The sequence below is a fragment of the Somniosus microcephalus genome, chromosome 7, assembly GCF_052327205.1.
Source record: "Somniosus microcephalus isolate GS21.2 chromosome 7, FLI_Smic_1.0, whole genome shotgun sequence".
Classification (NCBI taxonomy): domain Eukaryota; kingdom Metazoa; phylum Chordata; class Chondrichthyes; order Squaliformes; family Somniosidae; genus Somniosus; species Somniosus microcephalus.
The window spans coordinates 9,245,550-9,261,961 of record NC_140993.1 but is presented as its reverse complement, the minus strand read 5'-3'; the positions used below and the strand labels follow the sequence as shown (position 1 = coordinate 9,261,961).

Genomic DNA, 16,412 nt, shown 5'->3' with positions numbered 1-16,412 from the left:
CCCCTCGCGCCCCGCAACCCTCCCCCCTCACGCCGAGCGACTCTCCCCCTCGCGCCCCTCCCCCCCCTCGCGCTCCGCGACCCTCCCCCCCTCGACCCTCCCCCCCCTCGCGCCCCGCGACCCTCCCCCCGCCCCGCGACCATTCCCCCTCGCGCCCCCCCCCCCCTGCGACCCTCCCCCCCTCGCGCCCCGCGACACTCCCCCCTCCCCCCCCTCGCGGCTCTCCCCTCCCCCCCCCCCTCGCGCCCCTCCCCCTCCCCCCCCTCGCGCCCCTGCGACTCTCCCCCCTCGCGCTCCGCGACTCTCCCCCCTCACCCCCTCCCCCCTCGCGCCTCTCCCCCCTCGCGCCCCGCAACTCTCCCCCCTCGCCCCCCCCGCGACTCTCCCCCCTCGCCCCCCCCCCCCTCGCCCCCCGCGACTCTCCCCCTCCCCCCCCGCGACTCTCCCCCTCCCCCCCCGCGACTTTCCCCCCTCCCCCCCTCGACTCTCCCCCCTCCCCCCCCCGCGACTCTCCCCCCTCCCCACCTCGCCCCCGCGACTCTCCCCCCTCCCCCCCTCAACCCCCGCGACTCTCCCCCCTCGCGCCCCGCGACTCTCCCCCCACCCCCCTCGCGCCCCGCGACTCTCCCCCCCCCCCGCGACTCTCGCCCAGCGACTCTCCCCCCTCGCGCCCAGCAACTCTCCCCCCTGCGACCCTCCCCCCTCGTGCCCCCGCCCCTCCCCTCCCCTCTCCCCCCCTCACAACCCCCCCTGCGACTCTCCCCCCCCCGCGCCCCCGACCCTCCCCTCCTCGCGCCCCTCCCCCCTCCCGACCCTCCCCCCTCGCGCCCCCGACCCTCCCCCCCTCGTGCCCCGCGACCCTCCCTCCCCCCCTCGCGCCCCGCCCCCCTCGCGACCCTCCCCCCTCGCGACCCTCCCCATCCCCCCTCGCGCCCCGCGACCCTCCCCCCCTCGACCCTCCCCCTTCGCGCCCCGCGACCCTCCCCCCCTTGCGCCCCTCCCCCTCCCCCCTCGCGACTCGCACCCCTTGCGCCCCTCCCCTCCCCCCTCGCGTCCCTCCCCCTCGCACCCCGCGACCCTCCCCCCTCGCGCCCCGCGCCCCTCCCCCCTCGCGCCCCGCGCCCCTCCCCCCCCTCGCGCCCCGTGATTCTCCCCTCCCCCCCCCCGTGCCCCGTGATTCTCCCCTCCCTCGTGCCCCGTGATTCTCCCCTCCCTCGTGCCCCGTGATTCTCCCCTCCCTCGGGTGGTCCCAAGGGCGTCAGCACAGCCCCGGGGACGGTTAAACTCTTCTCCGTCTCTTTCTTGAAGAAAGGCCTTGGCCACTGGGAGACGCCCAGCTCCCAACGCGAAGCCCTCCAGAACCGTAGGGATCTGACACGCCAATTCTAGAACCTTCCTGAAAGTCAAGTTCGGTGTCGAGGACAAGGGCCGCACCCTTCAGTGCGAGCCCGAGCATTACTGAGAGAATGGGGTGAAGGGTCGAGGCTCAGAGCTCGGCAACAAGAGTGGAAGAGTGAGGAGGCAACACCAAGGAACATAGGAACAGAAGGAGGCCATTCAGCCCCTCCAGCCTGTTCCGCCATTCAATTCCATCACGGCTGATCTGTATCTTAACTCCATCCACTCGCCGTAGTCCCATAACCTTTAATTTCTCAATTTTGAACATTTCAATTGACTCAACAGCTGTTTGGGGGACAGCGTTCCAGATTGCCACCACCCTTTGTGTGAAGGGGGCGAGGGGGAGTCGGGGCGGGGGCGAGGGGGAGTCGGGGCGGGGGCGAGGGGGAGTCGGAGGGGGAATCGGAGTGGGGGGGAGGGGGGATCGGAGGGGGGGAGGGGGAATCGGAGGGGGGGAGGGGGAAGCTCGGTGCGTGAAGTGACATCATTGGAGTGGACGAAATCCGGAGGTCACGACATTCTCACTATTCACTTCATAACTAATAAACCTGTTAACAATCCGTGACCCACACACACACCATGCCCCATCTATTGGGAGGGGGGAGTGGGGTCAAGATCTTAGGCAGGGGGAGGTGGTCAGGACCCGGGGGGGGGGGGGGGGGAAAGATGGTCCTAACCCGCGAGGGTGAGCCCTGTACTGAGGGAGCGCTGCACTGTCTGAGGGGCAGTACTGAGGGAGCGCTGCACTGTCGGAGGGGCAGTACTGAGGGAGCGCTGCACTGTCGGAGGGGCAGTACTGAGGGAGCGCTGCACTGTCGGAGGGGCAGTACTGCGGGAGCGCTGCACTGTCGGAGGGGCAGTACTGAGGGAGCGCTGCACTGTCGGAGGGGCAGTACTGAGGGAGCGCTGCACTGTCGGAGGGGCAGTACTGAGGGAGTGCTGCACTGTCGGAGGGGCCGTCTTTCGGATGAGACATCTGCTCTCTCAGGTGGATGTAAAAGATCCCATGGCACGATTTTGAAGACGAGCAGGGGAGTTATCCCCAGGTGTCCTGGGGGCCAATATTGATCCCTCAATCAACATCACTGAAACAGATTATCTGGTCATTATCACATTGCTGGAATTTTTTGAGGATGTAACTGGTAAAATAGATAAGGGAGAACCAGTGGATGTGGTGTGTTTGGACTTTCAGAAGGCTTTCGATAAGGTCCCGCATAAGAGATTAGCATGTAAAGTTAAAGCACATGGGATTGGGGGTAAGGTACTGTCTTGGATAGAGAACTGGTTGGCAGACAGGAAGCAAAGAGTTGGAATAAATGGGTCTTTTTCCGAGTGGCAGGCAGTGACTAGTGGGGTACCGCAGGGATCGGTGCTAGGACCCCAGCTATTCACAATATATATTAATGGTCTAGACGAGGGAACTAGATGTAATATCTCCAAGTTTACAGATGTCACAAAGCTGGGTGGGCGTGTGTGCTGTGAGGAGGCTGAGAAACTCCAGTATGATTTGGACAGGTTGGGTGATTGGGCAGAAGCATGGCAGATGCAGTATAATGTGGATAAATGCGAGGTTATCTACTTTGGTGGCAAAAACAAGGCGGCAGATTATTATCTGAATGGCAATAGATTGGGAGAAGGGGAAGTGCAACAAGACCTGGGTGTCCTTGTGCACCAGTCGCTGAAGGTAAGCATGCAGGTGCAGCAGGCGGTTAAGGCGGCAAATGGTATGTTGGCCTTCGTAGCGAGAGGATTCGAGTACAGAAGCAAGGATGTCTTGCTCCAGTTGTACAGGGCCTTGGTGAGACCACACCTTGAGTATTGTGTGCAGTTTTGGTCACCTTACCTGAGGAAGGATGTTCTTGCCATGGAGGGAGTGCAGCAAAGATTCACCAGGCTGATACCTGGGATGGCAGGAATGACATATGAAGAGAGATTGGGTCGATTAGGCTTATATTCGCTAGAGTTTAGAAGAATGAGAGGGAGTCTCATTGAAACTTATAAAATTCTAACAGGACTAGACAGACTAGATGCAGGAAGGATGTTCCCGATGGTGGGGGAGTCCAGAACCAGGGGTCACAGTCTAAGGATAAGGGGTAAGCCATTTAGGACAGAGATGAGGAAGAATTTCTTCACCCAGAGAGTGGTGAACCTGTGGAATTCTCTACCACAGAAGGCAGTTGAGGCCAATTCATTAAATATATTCAAGAAGGAGTTAGATATATTTCTTGAGGCTAAAGGGATCAAGGGATATGGGGAGAAGGCAGGGACAGGGTACTGAATTTGGATGATCAGCCATGATCTCATTGAATGGCGGAGCGGGCTCGAGGGGCCGAATGGCCTACTCCTGCTCCTATCTTCTATGTTTCTATGTTGCTGTTTGTGGGAGCTTGCTGTGCGCAAATTGGCTGCCACGTTTCCCACATTACGACAGTGACTACACTCCAAAAGTACTTCATTGGTTATAAAGCGCTTTGGGATGTCCTGAGGTTGTGAAAGGCGCTATAGAAATGTATGTCTTTCTTTTGATTATTTTTTGTACCTGTCCACTAGCTTTTAGTGATTTCTGTACCTGGACCCCTGAATCTCTCGACACCTCCACAGTTCCTCACCTTTCACCAATCCTGGGTTTTAAAAGCCCGTAGGGGGTAGGAACCCCGAGGCATCCCATGGGCTGGGGGCAGGAATGAGTTAAGAGCAGGAGACGGCGAGAATGAGACTGGATTTCAACACAGAGGAGGCAGGGAGGTGGAGCTGGGAGAAATGAGCAGTCCACCGAGAGGAGCAATGACCACGGCAGCAAGAAACAGAGATACGAAGGGTGCCAGGTGAGCGGTAAATATATTACTTGTGTTTTTATTGCACCTTCCATGTCCAACTGCAAACCATGCGATACAGCGAGAGTCAGATCTTAGAGCGCAGACATTCGACAGCAGCAAGACCCCACTTGCAGGGCGAGCAGGCCCTGCGTTTTTGGTGGTGTTAGTAGAGGGTAGAATGTTGGCCAGACAATGTCCTGGGGTCACTCACTCCGGGTCACTCACTCCGGGTCAGTCCATGTCCTGGGGGTCACTCACTCCGGGTCAGTCCATGACCTGGGGGTCACTCACTCCGGGTCAGTCCATGACCTGGGGGTCACTCACTCCAGGTCAGTCTGTGTCCTGGGGTCACTCACTCTGGGTCAGTCCGTGTCCTGGGGTCACTCACTCCAGGTCAGTCCATTTCCTGGGGGTCACTCACTCCGGGTCACTCACTCCGGGTCAGTCCATGTCCTGGGGGTCACTCAGTCCGGGTCAGTCCATGACCTGGGGGTCACTCAGTCCGGGTCAGTCCATGACCTGGGGGTCACTCAGTCCGGGTCAGTCCATGCCCTGGGGTCACTCATTCCGGGTCACTCACTCCGGGTCAGTCCATCTCCTGGGGTCACTCACTCCGGGTCAGTCCATGTCCTGGGGGATCACTCACTCCGGGTCACTCACTCCCGGTCACTCCATGACCTGGGGGTCACTCACTCTGGGCCAGTCCATGACCTGGGGGTCACTCACTCCGGGTCACTCCATGACCTGGGGGTCACTCACTCCGGGTAAGTCCATGTCCTGGGGTCACTCACTCCGGGCCAGTCCATGACCTGGGGGTCACTCACTCCGGGTCAGTCCATGTCCTGGGGGTCACTCACTCCCGGTCACTCCATGACCTGGGGGTCACTCACTCTGGGCCAGTCCATGACCTGGGGGTCACTCACTCCGGGTCACTCCATGACCTGGGGGTCACTCACTCCGGGTCAGTCCATGTCCTGGGGTCACTCACTCCGGGTCAGTCCATGACCTGGGGGTCACTCACTCCGGGTCACTCCATGACCTGGGGGTCACTCACTCCGGGTCAGTCCATGTCCTGGGGTCACTCACTCCGGGCCAGTCCATGACCTGGGGGTCACTCACTCCGGGTCAGTCCATGTCCTGGGGGTCACTCACTCCGGGTCAGTCCATGTCCTGGGCGTCACTCACTCCGGGTCACTCACTCCGGGTCAGTCCATGTCCTGGGGGTTAACTCACTCCGGGTCAGTCCATGTCCTGGGGGTCACTCACTCCGGGCCAGTCCATGCCCTGGGGTCACTCACTCCGGGTCAGTCCATGCCCTGGGGGTCACTCACTCTGGGTCAGTCCATGTCCTGGGGGTCACTCACTCCGGGCCAGTCCATGCCCTGGGGTCACTCACTCCGGGTCAGTCCATGCCCTGGGGGTCACTCACTCTGGGTCAGTCCATGTCCTGGGGGTCACTCACTCCGGGCCAGTCCATGTCCTGGGGGTCACTCACCCCGGGTCAGTCCATGACCTGGGGGTCACTCACTCCGGGTCAGTCCATGTCCTGGGGGTCACTCACTCCGGGCCAGTCCATGTCCTGGGGGTCACTCACCCCGGGTCAGTCCATGACCTGGGGGTCACTCACTCCGGGCCAGTCCATGTCCTGGGGGTCACTCACTCCGGGCCAGTCCATGTCCTGGGCGTCACTCACTCCGGGTCACTCGCTCCGGGTCAGTCCATGTCCTGGGGGTTAACTCACTCCGGGCCAGTCCATGTCCTGGGGGTCACTCACTCCGGGCCAGTCCATGCCCTGGGGTCACTCACTCCGGGTCAGTCCATGCCCTGGGGGTCACTCACTCCGGGTCAGTCCATGACCTGGGGGGTCACTCACTCTGGGTCAGTCCATGTCCTGGGGGTCACTCACTCCGGGCCAGTCCATGTCCTGGGGGTCACTCACCCCGGGTCAGTCCATGACCTGGGGGTCACTCACTCCGGGTCAGTCCATGTCCTGGGGGTCACTCACTCCGGGTCAGTCCATGACCTGGGGGGTCACTCACTCCGGGTCAGTCCATGACCTGGGGGGTCACTCACTCCGGGCCAGTCCATGACCTGGGGGTCACTCACTCCGGGTCAGTCCATGTCCTGGGGGGTCACTCACTCCGGGCCAGTCCACGACCTGGGGGGTCACTCACTCCGGGTCAGTCCATGTCCTGGGGGGTCACTCACTCCGGGCCAGTCCACGACCTGGGGGGTCACTCACTCCGGGCCAGTCCACGACCTGGGGGGTCACTCACTCCGGGCCAGTCCATGACCTGGGGGGTCACTCACTCCAGGTCAGTCCATGTCCTGGGGGGTCACTCACTCCGGGCCAGTCTTTCGGATGAGATGTTAAACCGAGGCCCTGTCTGCCCCCTCAGGTGGATGTAAAAGTTCCCACGGCCACTATTGGAAGAAGAGCAGGGGAGTTCTCCCCGGTGTCCTGGTCAGTATTTATTCCTCAACCAACACCACTGAAAAAACAGAATATCTGGTCACTATCACATTGCTGTTTGTGGGAGTTGCTGTGTGCAAATTGGCTGCCGCGTTTCCCACTTTACAACAGTGACTACATTGCAAAAAGTAATTTGTTGTCTGTAAAGCGCTTTGGGATGTCCTGATGCAAGTTAATCACATAAAATAATTGGAAGCAAATGGATGAGCGGGTAGCGGAGAGAGCGGGCTTTAGTTCAGGATCAGTCGAGAACAGGCACAGGCTCCAACACCTGCGGGAGAGGCAGAGAGCGAGAGCGCAATGGGCTGCATGCGGAGCCTCAGCCCCACTACAAGGGTTGCACAGGCACGTTCTACCGAGAGGCCAATCACTACAGCCTGTCGAGAACAGAGCCTCTCCCCGCCCTCAGATCAGATACAAAAAATAATCAAGCTCAGCCTTTAGTGATTAAACATTTCGGTTTCAAAAACAAATCAATGGAATCAGAGTTTGAGACAGAGCAGTGAAGTAACCGGTGTACAATATAAAAGGACTTCTCCCTCCCCCCGCCCACCCCCATTTTAATTGGGTGCTACCACTCTCGGCTGGGAAGGTGGGGGGCGACAGACCGAGCCACGGCATCTCTCCATCTGCGGCAATCACCACTCTGTGACCCGCAATATGATTCAAACCCAGCAATCAGGAGAAAGACAGGACCCCCAATTCAGAGGTCAAGGGCAAGTGGGGAGTGGAGGGGGTTAGAGCGGTTGCGGTTTAGAACACCTCCCCATCAGAGGCACCCGGTATCAGTGTCCAACACTCCCAGGGCAGGTACAGCACGGGTTAGATACAGAGTAAAGCTCCCTCTACACTGTCCCACCAAACACTCCCAGGGCAGGTACAGCACAGGTTAGATACAGAGTAAAGCTCCCTCTACACTGTCTCATCAAACACTCCCAGGGCAGGTACAGCACAGGTTAGATACAGAGTAAAGCTCCCTCTACACTGTCCCATCAAACACTCCCAGGGCAGGTACAGCATGGGTTAGATACAGAGTAAAGCTCCCTCTACATTGTACCAAACATTCCCAGGGCAGGTACAGCACGGGTTTAGATACAGAGTAAAGCTCCCTCTACACTGTCCCATGAAACACTCCCAGGGCAGGTACAGCACGGGTTAGATACAGAGTAAAGCTCCCTCTACATTGTACCATCAAACATTCCCAGGGCAGGTACCGTGTGGGTTAGATTCAGAGTAAAGCTCCCTCTACACTGGCCCATCAAACACTCCCAGGGCAGGTACAGCACGGGTTAGATACAGAGTAAAGCTCCCTCTACACTGTGCCATCAAACACTCCCAGGGCAGGTACAGCACGGGTTAGATACAGAGTAAAGCTCCCTCTACACTGTCCCATCAAACACTCCCAGGGCAGGTACAGCACGGGGTAGATACAGAGTAAAACTCCCTCTACACTGTCCCGGGGGCCCGAATGAGAGGAAGGGAGGGAGGAGGAAACAGCAAGAAGGAAAAGTTCAGCAATTGGCGCGGCTGAACGAAGATCAGCCTAAATCCCGGAATCATGGAATCTACGAGCGATAGGAATCAAATCTCCTTCCCTCCCAATAACCCCGCTTTCATCTCACGATGGTCGGGCGGGACGGGGTTGAGGAGCGCCCCCCCCCCCAGCCTTTCCTTCCGACCCGCCGTTCAATCCTCAGCCGCCATCTCCTCGTCCGAGGCCTGCTCCGGAGCGAGCGCTCGCAGGTTGTTGACGCGGATGCTGGTGATGCCAGGGCAGGTCGCCATCAGCCCGCTGATCCCAGGCAGCGTCACGCCCGTCCCGTCGAGGTTCAGCTGGCCCACCTTGGTCTGGCTCAGGTACTTGAGGCCTGGAAACCAGAGCACACCAGAGTACGTCGGTCAGCTCGTTCGGCAAGAGTTATAAGCCGCACCCTCACGCCAGTCTAGAAGAGCTGAGGGTGCGGCTTATGTAACATTACATAGAAAAGATAACACAGGCCGCTCGACTCAATCAGCTCTCCACACTTGCAGTACCCTAATCCCATATGCCTGCCCTGTTCCCAGGTCCCATTATCATCCTTTCACACAAAGGGTAGTGGAAATCTGGAACACTCTCCCTTAAAAATCTGTTGAGTCTGGGGGGGGGGGGGTAAGGGTATTAAGGGTTCCGGAACCAAGGCGGGTAGATGGAGTAAAGATACAGATCAGCCACGATCTAATTGAATGGCAGAACAGGCGCGATGTTCCTTTCCTTCACCCATCTATCTCACCTGTTCTTCAGTGTTGACCCGGTCTCTGTCTCAATCACTGACTCCGGGAGTGAATTCCGCAGCCTCACAACCCTCTGTGGAAAAGAGTTGCTCCGGCTCTCTGTCCTAAATCTCTTACATTTAATCTTATATCCCTGTCCCCTCGTTCTAGACTGCTGGAAACAGTCTGTTTCTATCTACTCTGTCCCATCCCTTCATTATTTTAAACGTTTCTATCAAATCGCCCCTTAATCTCCTCTGTTCTACCAAAGCCCCCAATTTTTCCAGTCGTTCTCTAGTTGTATTTCCTCACACCAGGCAACATCCCGGTGAATCCGCCTCTATTGCCTCAACACCCTTCCTACAGTGTGCAGCCCAAAACTGCATGCAGTCTCCACCTGTTCACCCCATTCCCATTCAGGCTCTTTCCCAACGCTTGGAACTCCGGGCCATGGGAAAACATCAGTTCCAGGAGTAGGGAAGAACTCCATCATTCGGGTGCAGAGGAGATTTACCAGGATGTTGCCTGGGCTGGAGAATTTTAGCTGTGAGGAAAGATTGGATCGGCTGGGGTTGTTTTCTTTGGAACAGAGGAGGCTGAGGGGAGATTTAATTAAGGTGTATAAAATTATGAGGGGCCCAGATAGAGTGGATAGGAAGGACCTATTTCCCTTAGCAGAGAGGTCAATAACCAGGGGGCATAGATTTAAAGTAATTGGTAGAAGGATTAGAGGGGAGTTGAGGAGAACTTTGTTCACCCAGAGGGTGGTGAGGGTCTGGAACTCACTGCCTGAAAGGGTGGGAGAGGCAGAAACCCTCATCACATTTAAAAAGTACTTGGATATGCCCTTGAAGTGCCGTAACCTACAGGGCTACGGACCGAGAGCTGGAAAGTGGGATTAGGCTGGAGAGCTCTTTGTCGGCCGGCGCGGACACGATGGGATAATTTGTATGGATTTTCAAAAAGCATGTGATAAGGCGCCATACAAAAAATTTAAATCAAATCATGAAAAGGACCATGGTCCCTCAAGCTCGCAAGATAAAAGAAAAAGACTTGCATTTCTATAGCGCCTTTCACAACCACCAGACGGCTCAAAGCACTTTACAGCCAATGAAGTACTGTTGTAATGTAGGAAACGCGGCAGCCAATTTGCACACAGCAATGTGATAATGACCAGATAATCTGTTATAGTGATGTTGGTTGAGGGATAAATATTGGCCAGGACACTGGGGAGAACTCCCCTGCTCTTCTTCGAAATAGTGGCCACGGGATCTTTTACATCCACCTGAGAGAGCAGACGGGGCCTCGGTTTAACGTCTCATCTGAAAAACGACACCTCCGACAGTGTAGCGCTCCCTCAGTACTGCCCCTCCGACAGTGCGGCGCTCCCTCAGTACTGCCCCTCCGACAGTGCGGCGCTCCCTCAGTACTGCCCCTCCGACAGTGCGGCGCTCCCTCAGTACTGCCCCTCCGACAGTGCGGCGCTCCCTCAGTACTGTTCACAATATATATTAATGATCTGGAGGAGGGAATTGGATGTAATATCTCCAAATTTGCAGACGACACAAAGCTGGGTGGGAAGGTAAGCTGTGAGGAGGATGTCGTGAAACTCCAGTGCGATTTGGACAGGTTGGGTGATTGGGCAGAAACATGGCAAATGCACTATAATGTGGATAAATGTGAGGTCATCCACTTTGGTGGCAAAAACAGGAAGGCAGATTATTATTTGAATGGTAATAGTTTGGGAGAAGGGGAAGTGCAAAGAGACCTGGGTGTTCTTGTACACCAGTCGCTGAAGGTAAGCATGCAGGTGCAGCAGGCGGTTAAGAAGGCAAATGGTATGTTGGCCTTCGTAGCAAGAGGGTTCGAGTACAGGAACAAGGATGTCTTGCTACAGTTGTACAGGGCCTTGGTGAGACCGCACCTTGAGTATTGTGTGCAGTTTTGGTCACCTTATCTGAGGAAGGACGTTCTTGCCATGGAAGGAGTGCAGCAAAGGTTCACCAGACTGATACCTGGGATGGCAGGAATGACGTATGAGGAGAGATTGGGTCGATTGGGCTTATACTCACTGGAGTTTAGAAGATTGAGAGGGGATCTCATCGAAACCTATAAAATTCTGTCAGGCCTGGAGAGACTAGATGCAGGAAGGATGTTTCTGATGGCTGGGGAGTCCAGAACCAGGGGTCATAGTCTAAGGATAAGGGGTAAGCCATCTAGGACTGAGATGAGGAGGAATTTCTTCACCGAGAGAGTGGTGAACCTGTGGAATTCTCTGTCACAGAGGGCGGTGGAGGCCAGTTCATTAAATATATTCAAGAAGGAGTTGGATATATTTCTTAAGGCTAAAGGGATCGAGGGATATGGGGAGAAGGCAGGGACAGGGTACTGAATTTGAATGATCAGCCATGATCTCATTAAATGGCGGAGCAGGCTCGAGGGGCCGAATGGCCTACTCCTGCTCCTATCTTCTATGTTTCTATGTTTATGTTTACTGCCCCTCCGACAGTGCGGCGCTCCCTCAGTACTGCCCCTCCGACAGTGCGGCGCTCCCTCAGTACTGCCCCTCCGACAGTGCAGCGCTCCCTCAGTACTGCCCCTCCGACAGTGCGGCGCTCCCTCAGTACTGCCCCTCCGACAGTGCGGCGCTCCCTCAGTACTGCCCCTACCACAGTGCGGCGCTCCCTCAGTACTGCCCCTACCACAGTGCAGCACTCCCTCAGTACTGCCACTCCGACAGTGCAGCGCTCCCTCAGTACTGCCACTCTGACAGTGCGGCGCTCCCTCAGTACTGCCCCTCCGACAGTGCGGCGCTCCCTCAGTACTGACCCTCCGACAGTGCGGCGCTCCCTCAGTACTGCCCCTCCAACAGTGCGGCGCTCCCTCAGTACTGACCCTCCGACAGTGCAGCGCTCCCTCAGTACTGGCCCTCCAACAGTGCGGCGCTCCCTCAGTACTGACCCTCCGACAGTGCGGCGCTCCCTCAGTACTGGCCCTCCAACAGTGCGGCGCTCCCTCAGTACTGACCCTCCGACAGTGCAGCGCTCCCTCAGTACTGGCCCTCCAACAGTGCGGCGCTCCCTCAGTACTGACCCTCCAACAGTGCGGCGCTCCCTCAGTACTGCCCCTCCGACAGTGCCGCACTCCCTCAGTACTGCACTGGAGTGTCAGCCTAGGTTTATGTTCTCATGACCCTGGAGTGGGACTTGAACCTACAACCTTCTGACTCAGAGGCGAGGGTGCTGCCCACTGAGCCACAGCTGATACTGTACAAGATACAACGATAATGTCAGTCGTGGCTCAGTGGGCAGCACTCTTGCTTCTGGGGCAGAAGGATGTGGGTTCAAGTCCCACCCCAGACACTTGAGCACAAAATCCAGGTCAACACTCCCAGTGCAGCACTGAGGGAACGCCGCACTTTCAGAGATGCCGTCTTTTGGATGAGACGTTAAACCGAGGCCCCGCCTGTTCTCAGGTGGACGTAAAAGATCCTGTGGCACTATTTCGAAGAAGAGCAGTGGAGTTCTCCCCCGTGTCCTGGGGCCAATATTTATCCCTCAAATAACATCACTAACACAGATTATCTGGTCATTATCACATTGCTGTTTGTGGGAGGTTGCTGTGCGGAAATTGGCTGTCGCGTTTCCTACATTACAACAGTGACTACACTTCAAAAGTACTTCAGTTGCTGTGGAGCGCTTTGAGATGTCCTGAGGTTGTGAAAGGTGCTGTAGAAAGACAAGTCTTTCTTTATAATGGAGTTATTGACCAATCGCAGCAATCAATCTCTATCAATGAGTCTCCAACAGACCCAGACATGAGGCGAGGAAAATCCCCAGTGGTGGCGAGCTTTGGGAACCAGAGATCTGAAGTCAGCTGCTCCTCCCGAGCACGCGACACTCACCCCACGTCGTGTCTCCAATTACTCACAGACTCTACCCCAAAATATTATTGTCCGAGATAAATCTATGAATCGACACTAACTGCTTCCACCGTTTTCCCGAGGGAACCTGTTCCATAGACTGACCACTCGCTCACTGAAATATTGGCCCGGAATCTGCGGTGGGCAATAACGACGAACGAGTAGCGTTCTCTGTTATTACCACTTTGAAAGTGACCGCAACTTCAGGATGTAGCGCATGCGCGTCCTAACACGTCGATCCCGAAGGTGTGGTCAGTCATTCACTGCTCAGACACTGGCTGCACTGTGCGCCCCCCCCACCACCCCCAAACAGCCGGCAATCAGGGAAACTGACGGAAACTTAGGCTTTTCCGCGCTAATATCACTGTTAAACACCCCATTAAATGTTAGACCGTGTGGATTAGGCGTAACTGGGGTTTTGACAACCTATTGACTGCTAAACAAACATTCTGGCCCTGAGAAACCAATTTTAATTTTGTGGAGTGTCAAATTTCTCTATTATGATAAAAATTACAATTTTTAAGAAACTTTAAAAAAAAATATTTTTTTAAATGTTTTTTAAAGGTTTGTTCATATTTATTTCAGCTTCTACCTTATCTCCATGTGATAGCCCCAATCTTTGTTTTGCTCTCTGTAACATTTTTTAAAAGTCCGGATAAAAGCAGGTTCTCTTTTCCTGGTCCCCCGGTCTGTGAGAATTCTGCAATGTGATTGGCTGCGTAGACATCTTGCTGACATCATAGCAGATCGCACTAGGGGATTCCCACGACACTGCGTTGAAATCACTTACGCGTCGGAAAAGGCAAACATCTCGGCAGAGATCTCTCCGGGGCCAGCAGCGAACACCTTTGCTTCGCCGCTGACTGCAAATTTCGGGCCAATGTTTCCGCAGATGAGTTTTGAATTTCCCCCCTTCAAGCGCAGGCCGTGTCCTCTGGTCCGACTGCTCTGGACAAGGCGAGATAGCTCGGCACGGTCTGAATGCAAGGGTCAGTGGTCACATGGCGAGTCCCAGGGGCTGGGCAAAGATAAAGGAGAGAGCCTCAGTTAAGAAGCAGTGGTGGGGGGGGTGGGGGCGGGGGAGAAAAGTACCTCGGTCGGTGATGCGAGTCCGACTTAAGTTCAACTTCACAAGTTGCTTGCAGTGCAGCAGTCCCTGTGTCACCACAGTGTCACCAACACGCGTCGATGCCAGGCTCAAAACCTGCCGGTAAACACGTTAAAAGCAGCACCGTTAGTCACCCTGTCCCAGCGACAGAACCAACCCTCCCTCCCGACCCTCCTCCTCTCCCTCCCCTCTCCCTCCCTCCTGACCCCCCTCTCCCTCCCTCCTGACCCACCTCTCCCTCCCTCCTGACCCACCTCTCCCTCCCTCCTGACCCTCCTCCTCTCTCCCTCCCCTCCCTCCCTCCTGACCCACCTCTCCCTCCCTCCTGACCCTCCTCCTCTCTCCCTCCCCTCCCTCCCTCCCCTCCCTCCCTCCTGACCCTCCTCCTCTCTCCCTCCCTGACCCCCCTCCTCTCTCCCTCCCCTCCCTCCCTCCTGACCCTCCTCCTCTCTCCCTCCCTGACCCTCCTCCTCTCTCCCTCCCTGACCCCCCTCCTCTCCCTCTCCTCCCTCCCTCCTGCCCCTCCCTCCTTCCTGACCCTCCTCCTCTCTCCCTCCCTGACCCTCCTCCTCTCTCCCTCCCTGACCCCCCTCCTCTCCCTCTCCTCCCTCCCTCCTGACCCTCCCTCCTTCCTGACCCTCCTCCTCTCCCTCCCCTCCCTCCTCCTCTCCCTCCTCCTCTCTCCCTCCCCCCCTCCTGACCCCCCTCCCCTCCGCCTCTCCCTCCCTCCCCTCCTCCTCTCCCTCTCCTCTCTCCCTCCCCCCCCCCTCCCGCCTCTCCCTCCCTCCCATCCTCCTCTCCCTCCCCCTCCCATCCCTCCCTCCTCCTGTCCCTTCCTCCCTCCTGACCCTCCTCCTCTCCCCTCTTCTCCCTCCCCCTGTTCTACCCCCTCCTCTCCCTTCCCCCTCTGTTCTACTCCTTCCTCCCTCCACCTGTCCCCTCTCCTCAAATTTACAGCACAGAAACAGGCCATTCGGCCCAACTGATCCGTGCCGGTGTTTATGCTCCACACCAGCCTCCTCCCACCCCATCAGCATATCCTTCTATTCCTTTCTCCCTCGTTTGTTTATCCAGCTTCCCCTTAAATGCCTCGATACTATTCGCCTCAACCACTCCCTGTGGTAGCGAGTACCCAGAGAGTGGTGAGAATGTGGAAAAGAAGTTTCTCCTGAATTCCCTATTGGATTTATCAGTGACTATCTTATATTGACGGCCCCTAGTTCTGGTCTCCCCCACAAGTGGAAACATCTTCTCTACGTCGACCCTATCGAACCCTTTCAGAATTTTAAATACCTCTATCAGGTCGCCCCTCAACCTTCTCTTTTCCACAGAAAAGAGCCCCCGCCTTTCAGTCTCTCCTGATAGTTACAACCTCTCAGTTTGGGTATCATCCTTTACAAGTATTTATCCCCCATTAGCTCCCCCTGGTTCCTTCCTGGGTCAAGAGACTGTCAGTGACCACACATAAAATGACCACCAGAGGGTGTAAGAGAGCAACGGACCACTGACCCACTGCCTGCGTCTGAGGGAACATATTCCACAGATTGACCGCCCGCCACACCCCACACCACCCCCCCATCCCACCCCGCCACACCCCCACTCCCACCCACCCCGTCCCGCCCCAACCCCACCCCACCCCCCGCAACCCCACCCACTCAGTCCCGCTCCGCCCCACCCTGCCCAACCCCCGCCCGCACACCCTGCCCCCCGCCCGCTCTACCCCCGCCCGCACACCCTGCCCCCCCACCCGCCCAGATTCCTCAGTCTATCCTGACGACGGGTCTGTGCCTATCTTTGAGCTTTGTTCCTGACCTGTAAATGGGGCAGGCTCCGGATACACCGGGCCACGCCCTTGCTGCTGACATTCGTGCGGTCAAGGCAGAGTTCCTCAAGGTCCTTCAGAGGCTGCAGGTGAACTAATCCGGCATCTGTCACCAGCGTGTTACTCAGGGAGAGCTTGGTCAACCTACAGAAGCAGAGGGCAGCCATTAGCGAGCCGCTGTCCGAGCAGAACATCAACCATCAACGTTCAAAAACGAGGACCACACGCCCTGCGCAACCGTGCACTCACACCGCTCGAAAATGCGCACACATACTGCGCGCAAACACACTCAACACGGCGCACAAACACATGGTGCGCACAAACACAAGCCCCGTTCCAGCAGGCGTCACAGGGAGGTCATCAGAAGGGTTCGGGCGGCACAGGGTTAGGGTTAGGATTGAGGGATCACTGAACGGTGATCAGAGGCAAGGCTCCCCAGTATAATCAGTCAATGCCTCCACTCAGGACAGACCAGTGAGCGGTCAGTTTGACTCTCTCTGGACAGACCAGTGAGCGGTCAGTTTGACTCTCTCTGGACAGACCAGTGAGCGGTCAGTTTGACTCTCTCTGGACAGACCAGTGAGCGGTCAGTTTGACTCTCTCTGGACAGACCAGTGAGCGGT

At 56.9% G+C, this 16,412-nt stretch overlaps 1 protein-coding gene across 1 annotated transcript; it reads right to left on the bottom strand.

The window, feature by feature from the left end:
• Positions 1-4,219: 4,219 nt before the first annotated feature.
• LOC147114497 (uncharacterized) lies at positions 4,220-15,956 on the bottom strand. Its single transcript, XM_085993927.1, has 3 exons — positions 15,780-15,956; positions 13,952-14,063; positions 4,220-8,555 (listed from the first exon to the last, which is right to left on the bottom strand). The coding sequence occupies exons 1-3, from the start codon at positions 15,954-15,956 to the stop codon at positions 8,374-8,376; spliced, it is 471 nt and encodes a 156-aa protein (XP_085850053.1). The 3' UTR covers positions 4,220-8,373.
• Positions 15,957-16,412: the final 456 nt, after the last annotated feature.

Excerpts from the sequence above, each read along its gene's own strand:
- LOC147114497 (XM_085993927.1), bottom strand. The coding sequence starts at position 15,956 with ATGGCTGCCCTCTGCTTCTGTAGGTTGACCAAGCTCTCCCTGAGTAAC. Across the intron at positions 14,064-15,779 it reads GGAGCCTGCCCCATTTACAG|GTTTTGAGCCTGGCATCGAC; the intron begins GTCAGGAACAAA and ends GTTTACCGGCAG. Across the intron at positions 8,556-13,951 it reads GACTCGCATCACCGACCGAG|GCCTCAAGTACCTGAGCCAG; the intron begins GTACTTTTCTCC and ends TCTGGTTTCCAG.